This window comes from Ochotona curzoniae, unplaced genomic scaffold (assembly GCF_017591425.1).
Source record: "Ochotona curzoniae isolate NIBS_2020 unplaced genomic scaffold, NIBS_Ocur_1.0 contig_1274, whole genome shotgun sequence".
Classification (NCBI taxonomy): Eukaryota; Metazoa; Chordata; class Mammalia; order Lagomorpha; family Ochotonidae; genus Ochotona; species Ochotona curzoniae.
Window position 1 is genome coordinate 8,995,089 of NW_024465023.1, and position 16,603 is coordinate 9,011,691.

General features: G+C 49.0%; 1 protein-coding gene across 4 annotated transcripts; it reads right to left on the minus strand.

Annotated features, from left to right (window-relative positions):
• Positions 1-237: 237 nt before the first annotated feature.
• LOC121168814 (putative tRNA (cytidine(32)/guanosine(34)-2'-O)-methyltransferase) lies at positions 238-10,473 on the minus strand. Of its 4 annotated transcripts, none has more exons than XM_040999192.1 (13): positions 9,907-10,473; positions 9,307-9,504; positions 9,023-9,092; positions 8,836-8,926; positions 8,101-8,179; positions 6,858-6,910; positions 6,718-6,771; positions 6,494-6,596; positions 6,268-6,351; positions 5,653-5,756; positions 5,353-5,550; positions 5,120-5,159; positions 238-1,335 (listed from the first exon to the last, which is right to left on the minus strand). In XM_040999192.1, exons 2-12 carry the CDS (start codon positions 9,425-9,427, stop codon positions 5,121-5,123), a joined length of 996 nt encoding a protein of 331 aa, XP_040855126.1. In that variant the 5' UTR covers positions 9,428-9,504; positions 9,907-10,473; the 3' UTR covers positions 238-1,335; position 5,120. The 4 variants fall into 4 exon arrangements, with proteins under 4 accessions (XP_040855126.1, XP_040855153.1, XP_040855144.1 ...); XM_040999219.1 differs by having other exon boundaries at positions 238-1,878; XM_040999210.1 differs by having other exon boundaries at positions 5,116-5,159.
• Positions 10,474-16,603: the final 6,130 nt, after the last annotated feature.

The following is a 16,603-nucleotide window of genomic DNA, read 5'->3' on the forward strand; positions in this document are numbered from 1 at the left end:
CTGGCTGCCCCAGTTCCCGTCCAGCTCCCTGCTTGTGGCCTGGGAAAGCAGTCAAGAGCGGCCCAAAGCCTTGGGACCCTGCGTGGGAGACGTGGAAGAGGCTCTGGGATCCTGGCTTCACATTGCCTCAGCCCTAGCCATTGTGGATGCTTGGGGAGTGAATCAGTGGATGGAAGATCTTTCTTTTTCTCTGTAAATCTGACTTTTCAATAAAAAGAAATAAATCTTTTAAAAAGATAACAAAACAAAATTTTACTTTTTATTGAGACAGAGAACTCCCATTCACTAACTCACTCAAATGTCTACAACAGTTGGGGCCAAAGCCGGAAGCTAGAAACTTATTCCAGGGCTCCCACACAAGTGGCAGGAACTCATTATTTGAGCCAACATCCTTGGTGCCTCCTGGGGTCTGTACTGACAAGATGTTAAAATCAGGAGCTGGAAATGAACCTGGGTGCTTCAGATCAAGGGTGTGGGCTGTCTCAATCCCCAGGCTAAATGCACATTCTCCACATGAGTACTCAGATACACAAAGATCAGGGTGTTTTTAAAAGTCCTGAAAAGATGGAATTAAGTTTATTTTTGCTACAGATTGAAATCTGTGCAGTTTTCCCATAAAATGCATTTCAGACAAACTTTGGGGAAGACTCCTCACTTATGCACAAATCTCAAAAATGTCTTGCTCAAAGAAACTTATTTCCAATTCTACTTTCCATGAACTTCTTGAAGAACCCGTCCATATTAAAATGGGATTCCAGTACACTGAAATTTAATTATTGCTATATATAAAATTGAAAAAAATTTGGGGTGTGGTAACATTTGGGGCTTTTTAATCAAAACAGTGGATTTAAAAAATCTGCTATCATTCACAGTGGTGACAAATAGAAACAATATTGCCATATGCCTCCAACTGTAATTTACATTAAAAAGGGTATTTTTGCATCCATAAGAAAATCATAGGTACAGTGTTTTCTATTGTGGTTTGTTGCCAGTATTCAGTACTGGGAATCAAGTTCAAGTTCAGTTATTCATGAAATTACGTGGCATGAATATATAGATAACCTGATTTCTATGCAAGTGAACACCCTCAGGTTCCATGGGGGAAATTGTGGAAATAATTAGGACACCCCTGGGAGAGGCTTAGAGAAGAGGTAGGACCTCAGTCAAGAATTCATCGCCTCACATTCTGGTTCGTTCCTTGCTGTCTCTGTGGTGGCTCTTGCAGATTCCAATGACATGGCTTGTCTGTTTAGGCCCCATGGCTGACATGATATTGAAAATAGGTTCAACTCAAGTTCTGGCATCCCTGATATTAGGCAGCTTGTTCATTTTTACCTGAAGGGGAAAGAAACAGTAATAAACCACAAAAATATACATGCCCATTTGCTTTCACTGTAATAATTTTGTTCACCGAATTGCCAACAGTTTTGTAGCCCTCTCTCCTATGTAGTAGAAAGAGAAATGCATGAAATGTGTTCAGTTTAATGAGCAAAGATGCCAAGGTGTTATTCTACCCATAAGGTAGGTGTTCATTGGCCCTGTGGTGTAGTCTCGACACATACTATGATTTCACGGGGATACATACAGTATTACTCAGAACATTCTAGCATCCTCTGGCATTTCATAGGACACAGACAGCGTTGCTTAGGAGCCTTGTAGCCTGTTTCTCAGGAATGAATGGGCATACATACAGCTCTAAGAGGTAACATTCAACAGCCTGCGCACTGGCCATATCTTTACACTTGTAGCAGTGAGTAAGAGGATTCTAATGGCTACACATCGTTCCAACCACTTGATTTTAGCTTGTATTTCCCTTTGAGCAGCTTTTTCACAGCTTACTGGCCATTCTTATCTTTCTTAAAAAGTATTCATCTGTTCCTGTGAAAGGAAGAGTCAAAGACTGAGAGATCCTTCATCCAGTGGCACACTCCTCCCCAAAGGACCAACACCTGGGGCTGTGCCAGACTGAAACCAGGAGCCAGAAGCTCCATCTGGGTCTTCTATGTGGGTGACAAGAACTCAAGGAAGAGGGTTGTCATAGTGGGTTAAGATGCAGCCTGCAAGCACCACCACGCCATATGGCCACCACTGAGAGTCCCAGCTGCTTCACTTCTGATCTAGTTCCCTGCTTGTGACCTGGGAACACAGCAGAGAATGACACAAGTTCTTGTTTCCCTGAACCTAGGTGGGAGACCCAGATAAAGTTCCTGGCTGCTGGCTTTGGTCTGGCTCAGCCCTGGCCAGTGTGGATCAGGAGATGTAACATCTCTGTCTCCCCTTCTCTCTGGAACTCTGCTTTCCCAATAAATAAAATAAATCTTAAAACAAAACAAAAAAATAAAGGATTCCCAATAATACAAAAAAAAAAAAAAACAACAAAAAACATGGGCCTGGCATGGTGACCTAGTGGCTAAAGCCCTTGCCCTGCACGTGCTGGGATCCCATATGGGCACCAGTTCGTGTTCTGGCAGCCCGGCTTCCCATCCACTGCCCTGCCTGTGGCCTGGGAAAGCAGTCAAGGACAGCCCAAAGCCTTGGGACCCTGCTCACGTGTGGGAGACCCGGAAGAAGCTCCAGGCTCTTGGCTTCGGAGAGGCTTAGCTCTAGCTGTTGTGGCCACTTAGGCAGTGAATCAGTAGACAAAAGCTTTTCCTCTCTCTTCTCTGCATATCTGACTTTGCAATAAAAATAAATAAAGCAAAGCAAAAACAAAAACAAAACAACTCAAGGCTTCCCCAGGCACATATATTAGCAGGGACCTGGATAAGATCCTTAGCAGCTGAGACTCAAACTGCTGCCTGGTGTAGGATGTAATTAACACAAATGGCGGCTTAACCTACTCTGCCAACTTTGCCCCTTACTTTCCTATTTTTCCCTTTACTGATTTAGAAGACTTCTTTAGTACTAAGAATAAAATATACTAAGGTATAAATACTTTTTCCTAGTGCAGTTAGCAACATCAATTTTGTTTCAGCCCTTCCAGTCCTTTACTCCAAACACTAATCACAACACTATAAACACTTTGCCTAGAGACCTTGGTCCTTTATGTCCAGCTTGCACTTGTTTTACTTATCCCATACTCCTTTTACTTATTATGTATCAGGGTACTTCAAAAAGTTCAGGGGAAAACTGAATTTTTAAAGATTTATTTATTTTTGTTGGAAAGTCAGGTATACAGAGAGGAGGAAGATCTTTGGTCTGATGATTCACTCCTCAGGTGGCCACACTGGCCAGAGCTGAACCAACCCAAAGCCAGGAGCCAGGAGCTTCTTCCAGGTCTCCCACATGGGTGCAGGGTCCCAAGGCTTTGGACTGTCCTTGACTGCTTTCCCAGGCCACAAGCAGGGAGCTGGATGGGAAGCAGGGTTGCCGGGATTAGAACCAGCGACTATAAGGGATCCCGGCATGTGTAAGGTGAGGACTTTAGCTGTTAGGTCACCATGCTGGCCACCTCCCCCCCAAAATGAATTTGAAAGTTAAGCTTATCATGCCAGCGTCCTGGCATAGTAGACCAAGCTTCTACCTATAGCGATAGCATTCTATATGGGAACAGGTTCGTGTCTTGGCTGCTCTACTTCCAATTCAGCTCCCTGATCTTATGCCTGGGAAAGCAGTGGAGGATGGCCCAAGTGCCTGAACTCCTGTACCCATGTGGGAGACCTGGAAGAGGCTCCTGATCAGCTTACTCTGGTTGTTGTGGCCATGTGGGGAGTGAACTGGCAGACAGAACATCTATCTGTCTCTTCCCCTCTCTCTGTAAGTCTGCCATTCCAATAAACATTAAATAAATCTTTAAAAAAAAGAAAGAAGAGTAAGTTTATTTTGAAATATTGTGAAATGCATACATACAAGTGCTCTTGAAGATGTTCATGGAAAATGTGTATTTATATGTTAACAAAAGGATGGCTATGGATGCCTGTGCAGCGAACAGCACGCCCAGAAGCACAAGCGGGACATGACAGCCAGCTCAACTAGGCCAGCAGACACATCGACTGCCTTGTGAGAGGACAAAATCAGAATAGGTTGGATGGATGATTCTCCTGGCCAAGCTTTGCAACAAGCGTCAGGGTCTGTGGATACACTAAGCCAATAGACCTTGGAAAGATTTTCTTAACCCTGGTACAACGAAGCCGATCATGTCTCAGAACTTTCAAAAACACTCAAAAGGGTCTGGTGTGGTAGCCTAGCGGCTAAAGTCTTTGCCTAGAACATGCTGGGATCCCATATGGTGCTGGTTCTAATCCTAGCAGCCCTGCTTCCCATCCAGCTCCCTGCTTGTAGCCCGGAAATGCAGTTGAGGACGGCCCAAAGCCTTGGGATCCTGTACCCGCATGGGAGACCTGGAAGAGGCTCCTGGCTCCTGGCTTCAGATCAGCGCAGTTCCAGCCGTTGCAGTCCCTTAGGGAGTGAATCAATGGATGGAAGGTCTTCCTCTCTGTCTCTCCTCCTCTTTGTATATCTGACTTCCCAATAAAAATAAAATAAATCTTAAAAAAAAAACACAAACCACTCAACTGAGAACACTCTTCCTCGCATCAGGGTCTCTAAGGTGTTAATGAAGTGGTCGCCTCCCTCCCTACATGCTGATATAGTCTGGCAGCAAGAAGCGGCCCCTCCCTTCTCTCTCCCCAGCAGATACAGGAGACAAAAAAGAACAGAACTGAAACATTTGTTGTCCCACTCAGCTTCCTCAACCCTCCCAACCCTCACTGGAGGCCCATGTGGGCAAGCATCCCTTTCAACTATGTAAATAAGATTAAAAATAAAATATACATATTTTTTAAAGAATGCACAGATGTCACACATTCACAGACCTCTTACCCAAGCCAGCAGCTCTGGGAGAGCTGAGACCTGTGTCTGTTTTGTTCTTTGCTCTATTTCCAAACCTGGAACCATGCCTGGGCCCACAGTGTGTGCTTGGTGTTTACTGAATTATTGCCTCAATTTGTAAAAAATGCTCCTAGTAGTCCCTGGAGCACCCTAAGAGATGCTTAGCAAAGCTGGGGTGACTATAATCTTAGCAGTTGGTGGAGAAATCTCCAAGGTAATATTTGAATTTTTTTATTTAAAGGTATCCTTATGCAAACCCAGAGATAAAAAAAAAAGTGAACTTACCCACCTTAACATGAACAATTCATTTCAATTCCATTCTCTTCTACCTACGCAGGACAAAGAAATGGGATTCATATAAGTTGGTTCCAAAGTTTCTATTCCTATGCTTGGTTTTATCTACTGAGTCCTACAGCTATGGGAGACAAGGAAGAGAATTTTGGCCTTAGAACCCAGTGATTCAGGGCAGACAGAGGCATGCTGCGAAGCAGTCAATATGGGCTCAGAACCCCATTTCCAGACCTCAGGAGCAAGCAGGGTATGGCGCTGAGGAGTGGCCAGGGGCTGGGCCAAAGTGTCCACTCTGCTGATTGGGCAATCCTGAGAGCGAATCTCCTTGGCCAGCTGTCCCTTCTTCTTCAACGTGCAGGCCTCCTTGTATGGGGGTGAGATAGGGGGCTGGGTGGGGGGTGTGTACTTGTACTCGGAGCCATCCTGTAGCTGTAAGAGATGCAAGACACGGGAAGATGAGGACCTGGGAACCTAGAACAGCTCCCTGTCCCCAACCCCCACCAATTCCTGTCGATTGGATCGGGCACTCACGTGCAGTGGGTAACTCCGGTCTGAATCATAGGCGCTCAGGTCCCCACAAGTCACAAAAGGCACAATGATGCGGGTAGGTCCATCCAATTGGTTGAAATCTGGGTCTTAGGAATAGACACAAACAAACTCAATACAGGGCCAGGACACCAGGGGCCAGGCACAGGTGTCTCGTCCTCCCCAGGTATCTACCAGTCCACCCCACATCCCTCCCCATCAGAAAGCTTTTACCCCTTCAAAAACATCTGCTGCTTTCTTGTGGCAATTTATGTCCACCTGCCATTCTATTGTCAGTTGTCAGGACCTTATCTCCTTCTACTAGGGGGTGAGGCGAAGACCCTACATGGGCAAACCTTCCATGGAGGGCTGAGGTTTCTAAACCTCTGGGTGTGTCTGAGGGAGAGAACTGTCACCAGGTTTAAGAACTACCCCTAAGGAGAGTTAACTGGGTTCAAGAGCCTGTTGGGACACAATGTCCAGAAAGGGTAGTCTCGGGGGTACATGGGTGAGATAAAGCGAATGAGTAGCTGGGTCTGTGTGTGTGTGGGGGGGGGGGAGGGAGGCGGGGGGAAACACAAGAATTTCCCCAGGGATGGAGCATGCGGATCTGGCTCTTACCGTAGGCATGGTCCAGCAGGGGCTTGCTCAAGTCTGGCTTGAAGCCCTCAGGAGGGTCATAACCTTGACAGACAGCAAACGCCTCTGTATGGGGGGTGGGGAGGAGGAATGTGGAGTGAGGGTGTCTGCTGCCACCCCCACCCCATGCAGGCTGTGCCCTGGGAGATTGTTTCTGCCCACCTCCCCAACCCAGCCTCCGCCCTGGCTTGCTTTGCCCTACACTGACCGATGCTGGAGTTCCGACTGCTCCTGGGCTTGGCACAGAGCACGCTGGAGAAGAAGATGCGTAGCTGACTGTACACTAGTGTCACATCCCGGCCTCGGAATATCTGGGGGAGGGGTGAGAGGGGTAGGGCGGGAGGGAGGGAGTGGTGAGGGTAGCTCGCAGGGACCTCATGCTCCACTCTGTTGGAACGCTCGCAAAAGCCCCATCCCTGTCCTGACTCTTACCTTGGCCACCAGGCAGCCTCCCGGCTTTAGGACATGTGTGGCAATATTCAGAGCCTGTGGGCAGGACAGATAGCTGAGATGGAGGCGGAGGCAGCCAGGAGGGGGGCCAAAGGAGGGCGGGGACTGCCAAGGTTACTCACTGCTAGGAGGAGCTGGGCCTGCATGTACTCATCGACATCATGGAGGCCAGTGACTGCAGTAGGAGGAACAGTGTTAGGGGGCCCGGTGGCTTCTTATGCTGCCATTTAGAGTAGCTGGAAAATGTCACTTTGGGGGTTCCCTCCTGCCAAGGCTCTGGAAGCAACTGCAGCCTGCCACTGCCTGCCTAGGCAGAGCTGCCAACCCTCAGCAGTTGCAAAGCACCTCATGGGTAAGTCGTATTGCCATGTCTACCTGCCGCACACATGGCTGCCCCAATCTGCAGCTTCATCCAGCAGACTCCCATCTCCCAGGGCTAAAATCAAATTCAGCTCCCCTCCCAAATCTGCTCTTTTCAGTACTTTGGGCTAAAAACTCTATTAGGGACCTTTGGTCTCCATCTTCATACCCAGCCCCTAGTCAGTCCTCTTCTCATCTCCGCATCCCAGTCAGTAATAAAACTCATCAGGTTGGCTCTCAAAGCACCTGCAGCTTCTCCTGACCATTGCAGCAGCCCAGTCCTGAAGCCCCCTGTTTCCACTCTTGTTCCTCTCCCTATTCACAGTAGCCTGAGAGATCTTGGCACTGCTCCTGGCTTGCTCTGAGCTCTCTGGGACCCACAAAGTTCTACAGGTTCTGGCTCCCGTCACTCTCAGTCATTGTGTCCCAATGACAATGAACTGCTTGCTGTGCCTCACACTCACTGAGCACCCTCTGGCCTCAGGGCCTTTGCATGGCTCCTCCTACTGATGAACCGTGGCCTCCTCCCTCACCTCCTCTCAGCCTCTATTGGCAGCTCAGGGAGGTGCTCCTCATCTAACTTTCCTCATTGATGCCAACAGGTGCTCTCTTCTTTGCTGCTTCCTGCATTCCCCTACGGCCACCTATCGCCTCCTAACATATAGCCCAATTATTGGCTTTCATTTCCACCTGTTCCTAATAGAATATCAGCTCCACAAGGTCGAGACTAGTGGAACATATTCACAGATCTTTCACCCAAACATAATAGACACTCAGCAAAGCTGTGTCCAGTGACTGACTGACTACAAGAATGAGTGGCCAATGGAACTGTGCATTTGCAGAGATGACAGAGGTGGAAAGCAGGCAGCAGAGGGCGGGGAGAGGCTGAGAAGGATGAGGAGAGGCAGGGAGCACCTGAAGAGGTCAGGAAGTCAACTGAGGTGGCAGATGCAGAGGAGCAAGCAGCTGGAGGCCCTGCCTGGCTTTGCACCCATTGCCGCTTACCATCAGGAGCCCCGTCACACACCACCAGGTCTGCAGGGCAGCCCTCAAAGTGCTGGATGATCTCCTGGGCAGTGGACAGCTGCAGAGGGAGTGAAAGAATGAGGGAGCAGGAAGAGGAAGAGGGAGAGAGAGAGAGTTAGAATGAGAATGTGTGGTCCCAGGGATTTATACTCTGGCCCTTTGGTAGCACCTGCCCATGTTCTGGCTCCTAGTCTTCCCTGGGTCAGCCAAATTCTCAGGCTTTGCACACCTAAGACCAGGTTTCTTTCTTCTCTTCCATTCTCTTTCCTTTCCTTCTCTCTTTGAATGTTTGTCAACTTCCACATTCCCAAGGAAATGGCCAGGGATACATTGTAACATAATGTTTGGATACAACAGTGCTCTCAAAAGAGCAGACTGTAGTGGTTTTAGCTTCAATACACCTCTATGTTCACATAATAAAGAAACAAGAAAAATCTCCACTATAAAATCACATAGAACTGTTTCTTGGTTTTTATTTTGAAAGACTTGGTTTCATCTCTGGAGACTGGATCTCTTCAGTGTCTCTTTGCAATGATGGATGACCTGCGAACTCCAAGGCTTCTGTTTTGTCAGTCCGCTTCTCTTTGTCCTTCTCCCTATTTTGTTTCTACCACCTTGCCTCTCCTTCCATTTCCCATTTGGTCTGAAAGAGGGCTTTCTGCCAGAACAGCCCCCCTCCCCTGCCCCACAGTGTCCCCTGAGCCATGCTCTCACCTGGGTGATGTCCCCCTGGATCTGGATCACACCCGGGAGTGGAGCCATCGTCTGCAGGTCCACAGCCACCACTCGGCCAGGCTCTTGGCTTCTATAATGATAACACAACTCAGCCAGATTTTTGGTTCTGGCTGTGCCTTTCCTAACACACATTCCTAGGCCGCCCTTCTGGGCTCCCCAGACTTACCCAATCTTCTGGCTCAGCACCTGGCTCCAGCTGCCTGGAGCTGCACAGAGGTCAACAGCTCGTGTCACACCTGGACACACACAGTGAAAGGGCACAAGTTGGTAGTGCCTCACCTCACCAACCTGGGGTTCCTGCCAAGGGTATCCCTTGTTCCTGGTGTGCACCCACATCTCCCAACTGCCCAGGAGGCCAACTTCCTTTCCCGCCTGTGTCCCTTCCCCAGATTCCCATCAGATTGGAACCACCCTCTCTCTCTTCCCCTTCCCTTGTCACCAGTTAGGCACCTGCAAAGAGGTGGAATTCCTCATCTAGCTGTAGCAGTTTGAAGGCACTGCGGGCACGCCAGCCATTCTCCTTGGCCAGGCGGTAGTAGACATCTCGCTTGTCCTTTGATGTCCGTCCCATCTCACACTGCCCAGGGACCTGTGATGGTCAGCTGATGCCACCCGGAGCTTGAACCAGGTGACTCTACTACCACCTGCCTGCCGAGGGTGGAGAGAACCACAGAAATCCTAGTGTGCTCTTTCGCCCTCCCCCATATGCCAGCTCTCTTAGCATCCTTTCCGTCCATATGTTACATTGCCCTCCACCCACGTGGAACATCATCATCATCTATGTCCCATTATCTTTGAGTTGCTCACTCTACTGCTCCCTCGTTAATCAAGCAATGGACACACTCCATTGACCCCCAAACACTACGTGAAGTCCCAGGTTAACATCGGACCAAACTTTTCCGACTCTTACAGTTCCCCCTCCCCGATTTTCCAATAACCACAAAGCCCATGGCTCCAGTGGGCGCGCAAGATTCTCTTCCCAGACTCTAGCTACACCGCTGTGTCCCTATACTCCCTTCCTACCCATCCAGCACGCTTGGGCGCACAAACCTTGGGGGCTAAAGCCCAGATGTTAGTGCAATGGGGATTGTGCAGCGGCAGCTCCCAGGGCAGTCCAGGCTTCTTCCTTCGCTGGCTGGGACAGGTCAGTCGTGCCTAGAAAACCTCGGCTTGGACCCACGTCCTCGGGATCCCAGGGCCTTCCTCAACTTTCCCAGCGGGATGAAGCAGTTAATCAGGTCAGTCCACTTGCAGCCCGAGCCTCAGCAAGAGCGCAGCCGGTGAGCAAAAGTAAGGCTTCAGTTTGTGTTCGCAGCAGTCCTTAGCGCTGCTCGCACATGGCTAAAGGTTAAAGCAGTCGGCATGGTGGGCAGCTCACAGCAGCAGCGACACCTGGAACCGATCTGAACGTACAACGTGTGTCCCGTCATCTTGGGTCGACGTAACTAAGTAACAGGAACTGCTGCACCCAGCATGCAACGGGCATGACCAATGCGGGCCAAACTCCCGCACGGCTTGGCTGAAACGTCGCGTAGCACCAGAGCTGTCTTTGTTCTTTTGTTCCAAGGCCAAGTTCGATTTCCTCCCTCGCCCCTCCCTTCTTGGATCGTGGCGGGGGTTGCGGGGTGTGGAGAGAATGGTGGTGGCGGGGAGCTGTCGTTGAGCCCGAGGACTACATTTCCCAAGATGCAATGTGCTCGATGACGCCCATTCGATTTCCTCTTGGCGCGAAGATAAATTGCCTCTGCTGTTGTCTCTGTGACAAGGAAAGTGTGTTGGTGGCCTGTGTAATCGCTGAGAAGCTACTGGGTTGGAAAATGGAAATGTTGAATAGTACAGATTTCATGCAACTGTAGGGAACATTAAATAAGTATAGCTTGCGAGGTGTTTCTGCATTTTTAGATATTTCTGCATTCTTTAGGCACTTTGGACTCCGGCTCTCATACAGATAAAGACCGAGGAGACCCAGTGTATAAACACAATAACGGTAGAAATGACATCAATAGTGCTGGCACGGTAGCCTAGTGGCTAAAATCCTCACCTTGCATGCACCTGCATCCCATATGGGCATTGGTTCACGTCTTGGCAGCCCCGCTTCCCATCCAGCTCCCTGCTTGTGGCCTGGAAAAACAGTCGAGGATGGCCCAAAGCCTTGGGCTCCTGCACCCATGTGGGAGAGCTGGAAGAGGCTCTGGGCTCCTGGTTTCAGATCAGATCAGCTCTGGCCTATGCAGCCACTTGGGGGAGTGAACCAGCAGACTGAAGAATCTATCTTCTTGTGTAACTGTGTTATAATGATATCAATGTAATAATGGAAATATTCTAGCCTTTGCTGTGTGCTGGATGCCATACTAGGTGCTCTTAGGTGCTGGTAAATGGTTAACTGGCTTTCAGGAAGGGAAGCTGTGCTTTTTCACCTTTGTCACCTTCCATGCTTTGCGCAGCAGCTGCTGAAGTGCAGTCATGGACCCTGGAGGTACGGGAAAAGCACCACAATCTCTTCTTTCTGCCATGCAGATCAGAATCAGGAAAGGCACCCTCAGCCACTGCTTTGGCCATCCAGATAACACAGGGCTTGGGGACTGCTCTGCTACTTAGGAACTGCAGAGTTTATTACTTATAAATCCATTGCATTGGATTCTAAATTTAGAGCATCCCCTTTTTTTTCCTCTCCAGATAACTGACAAGCAGCTTGGTGAGCCGTACAAGCCGGTCCCCAACATGCTCCTGAGTTCTTACCTTTGTTTACTCTTATTTCTTTCAACGGTCAAGTGAGGTGGCTAATTTCATTGCATCCAATTTATAGATGAAGAAAATGAGGCAACAGAGGATGCATATTACTAGGGTATGTAAGTTTAGACTACTTTCCGTAACGTGTGTGATGAAGAATATTATTCATATTTTTACGATAATTTATCTTATGTTTGATGATGCTTACACAGTTGAAAGGATGCATGCCCATGCTAATCACCCATCAGGGTGGGAAGGGTGGAAGAATGGGGGAAGGTGGGTGAGACAATTGTTTCCATTTTTTTTCTTCCTGTATCTGGGGGAAGTGGGAAGATAATGGGAGAGAGCTACTCCCAGCAGCCCAACTGCATCAGTGCCTGGGGATGGGGGATGAGCTCTTGGTGTCATCACAGGGTTCCTGATGTAGAGCTTGTTCCGAGGGTACTGCTTGAGTGCTTTTGTATTCACATTTCTGTATAGAAATCTAGACAGATGTAGACTATTTCTAGCTACTTGAGCTATATAGCAAAGAGAACAAATGTAGATAAATATGCCATTTTATGTAAATATCAAAATAGAATGGTATGTATTTTGCACATCTTCCTGAGTCTCAAATAAATGTGTTATACATAAGTATAATGCTAACATTGTATATGAATATATGTAAATATCAAAATAGAATGATATGTATTTTTCACATTTTCCTGAGTCTGAAATAAATGTATTACACATGAGTATAATGCTAATATTGTATATGAGTATATGGATATGCCAGTATCTGGATCCATTTCTTTCGGAAATGACGAAATACAGAGTTCATGATGTAACTATAATGTTATGTCAGGTGGCGATCACAGGTAAGAATAATGAAGTTAGATGAAAGGTGGGGAGAAGAACGGAGGGGACTTGCTGTTTCAGAGAGCGCTCGGGGAAGGAGACTTTGGAGCTGAGCGCCGCAAGGGAGCGCCCCCTAGTACTAGTTGGAGGAAGTGCACTGTGGGCCGAGGGAGCGCCAAATTCGAAGGGGAAACAAATTTGCTGAGGACTTAAGGAGCTGAACCCTTGAGCCCTGGTGGCTTGGTCCGGGAGCTTCAGCACACAGAGATCCTGATTCTTTGGTCCACACCGCTGCTTCCCCGCCCTGAGCATGGGGGCCCGGGGATCCGCCCTTCGGGGGCAAGTTCCCTTCTTCTCTCCCGCTGGCGTGGTGCTTCGCGGTTTCCTGCGGGGTTGGGGAAGGAGCAGAGTCCTGTAGGAGTGCCTAGGACCAGAGCCTGAGGGGGCCTCTGGGTTGCTGCCCCCCATTCCCTCCTCTACCCCCTGCTGAAGGAAGCTCCTGTGTGGGTTAGGAACAGTTCAACCCATGAAGCTGCTGCCTACAAGAGAGGAGGGCTCCCCAAGATGCTTGCGGGGAGGGGATCCCAAGTTCACCCCGTGGAACGCTTCCCACGTCCTGTTTTCTTGCCCTGCCCCAAAAGGATGTTTAATTTTTTAAAGATTCATTTTATTTTTATTGCAAAGTCAGATATACAGAGAAGAGGAGAGACAGTGAGGAAAATCTTCCTTCCTTTGATTCACTCCCCAAGCAGCCGCTGGGGAGCTCAGCTGGAGCTGATCTGATCTGAAGCCAGGAGCTCTTCCGGGTCTCCCATGTGGGTGCAGGGTCCCAAGGTTTTGGGCTGTCTTCGACTGCTTTCCCAGGCCACAAGCAGGGAGTTGGATGGGAAACGGGGCTGCCGGGATTAGAACCGGCACCTATGTGGGATCCCAGCGCGTACAAGGCAAGGACTTTAGCCGCTAGGCCACCGCGCCGGTCCCAGGATGTTTACTTTTTTTTTTTTTTTTTTAAAGATTTATTTTTATTATTTTTTATTGGAAAGGCGGATATACAGAGAGGAGAGACAGAGAGGAAGATCTTCCATCCGATGATTCACTCCCCAAGTGAGCCGCAACGGGCCGATACTATGCCGATCCGAAGCCAGGAGCCTCTTCCGGGTCTCCCACGCGGGTGCAGGGTCCCAAAGCTTTGGGCCGTCCTCGACTGCTTTCCCAGGCCACAGGCAGGGAGCTGGAAGGGAAGCGGGGCTGCCGGGATTAGAACCGGCGCCCATATGGGATCCCGGGCGTGCAAGGCGAGGACTTAACCACTTGCGCCACCGCGCCGGGCCCAGGATGTTTACTTTTGAGCCAAGAAACCAGGCCTAGGTGTTGGCAAGGGATGGAAGGACAAGAGCCAGGCTCTGCACTCCCCAGTCGGGATTCAACGTCGGGAGCCCCACCTGGACCTCCTGCTGAGTTAGGAAGGCTTCTTCCTCTAAGCCCTGCTGAAGAGGTAACTGCCAGGTCCACTGGTTCCTGGAGGGGGCACCTTAACCTCGGGCCGGAAATGGGGGAGGATGGGGGGGGGGTCTGAGATTGGACAGGGACGGGGGTTGGGGGCTGGGAGGATCCGTGCTGTCAGAGAATGAAAGAGTTCTTTAGTGGGGAGCCCACATGCAGCAGCAGATTGGGGTGGAAAGTAGTGGTCACATTCACTTGCTGTGTGTCAGGTGTCTGAACCTATTCATTCCCAATAGCTCTGGGATTTTGGCATTATTATGTCCCCCCATGAGATTTAGTGGCCGCCAAGCCCTTCCAACATCAAGTAGAGAAAGCTTTTGGTGCTAGCTGCTTTGCAAAGCCACTCCCTTCACTTCTGAGCAGTGGACCAATGACAGGGTCATGAACATCCGGGATCTCCCTGGAAGAACTGACAAGATGCCCAAATGACTTTTGATAAGCTGTGTGGAAATCCCAGCTATTCTTCCAAGCTGGGATTTTACAGGATCAGCAAGAACCCTAAGAGAACCTGACAAGGGGCTCTACTTACAAAGTTACTGTTTAACATCCCCTCCCCCACCCCCTCCCCCAGCCTCAGGTCCTTCCAAATATCCCAAATATCTGGCACCTTCTATAGCCAATACACAGCCAAACCTCACTTTTGCCTTTCTTCTTCCTTCTACCAGCATAAGCTGACAACTTACTATTTTTAAAAATAATGTATTTCTTAAATTTTATGCATGTATTTGAGAGGCAGAGAGACAACACAAATTCCAATCTGCTTGTTCTCCCCCCAAATATCCTACAACAATCCAGGTCAAAGCAAGGACCTGGGAAGCTGACAACTCAGTCTAGGTGGTTCCTGTGGGTGGCAGGAGCCCGTTGACCTGAGCCATCCTGGCTGCCACCCAGGGACTGCCTTTAGCCAGGGGAAGCTGGAGCCAGGATAGCTGCCCCCCACCCCCCGCCCCAGGTACTCCAATATGGGAAGTAGGAGTCTTACCCAGTATCTTCACCACTCAAGCAAACACCTGCTCCCCCAGCCCCCCAAATACCTGCTCTTGTGATGACCTGAATGTTGCAAAGCTACAGGATGTCAAGCTAAGTGAAGGCTCCTTTCTCTTCTGGAAAAATTTCCTTGGCAGAAATGAAAAGAATGGTGACAATAGTATGACACTTAGTAGGTAGCATTTATTGTGTGTTCTGCTGTGTGCCTAGTAGCCCCTGTGCTGGACAATGTGAGAGAGCCAGGGTTCTGGCAGTGGGATCACAGCAGGAGGCACTAGTTCTTTACACAGACCACTTGCGACTTTTCTGAAAATGTACCAACCTGCCTACCCCCATCCTATCCTGTCCCCCCGCCCCCCCTGCCCCCCGGCCATCTGGGCCAGGGCCTCTGCTGACAGATGTCTCTTTCCCTGACCAACCTGTAACGCAAATGTGTAATGGCTGTGAGTGGGGAGAGAAAGAAAGCAGAGTAAGCAGGAACTGGGGGAGCAAGCAGCTGCTGAAGTGAGCCGGGCAGGGACGTCTGTTTGTGTAGCCATGAACACCCCTGAGGATATCTCATCTGCTTGTATAGGTTCTCCAGCACAGTCACGTACTGCCTGTGAGCTGCGTGTGCGGCTGCCTTTCTAACTTTCCTGTTTGTATCTTCTGTCTAATGCTACCTACACAACTTATGTATGGCACCTTTGTGTCACACTGTGTGTGTGAGTCATTTGTATAGGGTCGTGTGTGCATGTTGCTCAGGTGTTCACGTGTCTCCTTTGTCATGCTTGTGTGTGATGAGTGTGTTGGAGGGAGCATTTGTCTGTCCTGTGTATGTGTATGTCTTATTTATGTGTGTCTTTTTTCTCCATGTGTCTACCCCCACGTCTGTGTCTTTCTCCAGTGAGTGGCTGCAGATGTGTGCCCTGTGGAGCTGTCTTTTGGTGCCACTGTACAAGGTACTTCAAAAGGTTCATGGTTGAGTCTGGCACGGGGGTGTTCAGGTAAAACCAGTGACTAATGCTGATGTCCCATGTGGGCACTATTTGGGTCCTGATTGCTCCACTTCCAATCCAGCTCTCTGCTGATGGCCCAAGTGCTTGGGCCCTTGTGCCCCTGTGAGAGACCCAGATGAAGCTCTTGCTTAGGCCTGGCTGAGTGTTTTAGCCATCTGGGGAATGAACCAGCTTGGTCTCTGTCTCTCCAATTCTCCAATTCTCTCCAATTCTCTCCAATTCTCTCTGTAACCCCTGCCTTTCAAATGAATATATGAATATATTTTTCAAAGTTCATGGCAAATGAAATTAAAGCACAAGATGCCTTGCCCGCATGCTTTTTAAACTGCTCTCTTATGAGTGGTTTTTGGTTCCCTGTTTTTATTTGTTTGTTTTGTTTTTTGGGGGGTGTGCTGGTTTTGTTTTGTTTTGTTTTTTCCTCACACGGCCTTATGCATATTTTATGGATTTCTGCTTTGCAACGATAGTAGGTATGCACTCCGTATTTCTGCATTTTTTTGTTTATGTGCGTTTGCACCTTTCCTTGGGAGTTTTTCCTTGGACTTGATTTATACGTAGTCTGTGGCTTGAGTGCAGCTGTGAATGTGTCTGTGCGCGACTGTGGCTTTGGTGTGTACAGTCATATCATACTGCGAGTGCCTGCGTCTGTGTGACCAGAGTTGTGGCTATTCATTGGGTCACCAGCACACATG

What these genes read in the sequence shown, in the direction of transcription:
- LOC121168814 (XM_040999192.1), bottom strand. Translation starts at nt 9,427, where the DNA reads ATGGGACGGACATCAAAGGACAAGCGAGATGTCTACTACCGCCTGGCC. An exon ending in GGAATTCCACCTCTTTGCAG is followed by an intron (nt 9,093 to 9,306) that starts GTGCCTAACTGG and finishes GTGTGTGTCCAG; the next exon opens with GTGTGACACGAGCTGTTGAC. An exon ending in ATACCCTGCTTGCTCCTGAG is followed by an intron (nt 5,160 to 5,352) that starts GTCTGGAAATGG and finishes TGTCCTGCGTAG; the next exon opens with GTAGAAGAGAATGGAATTGA.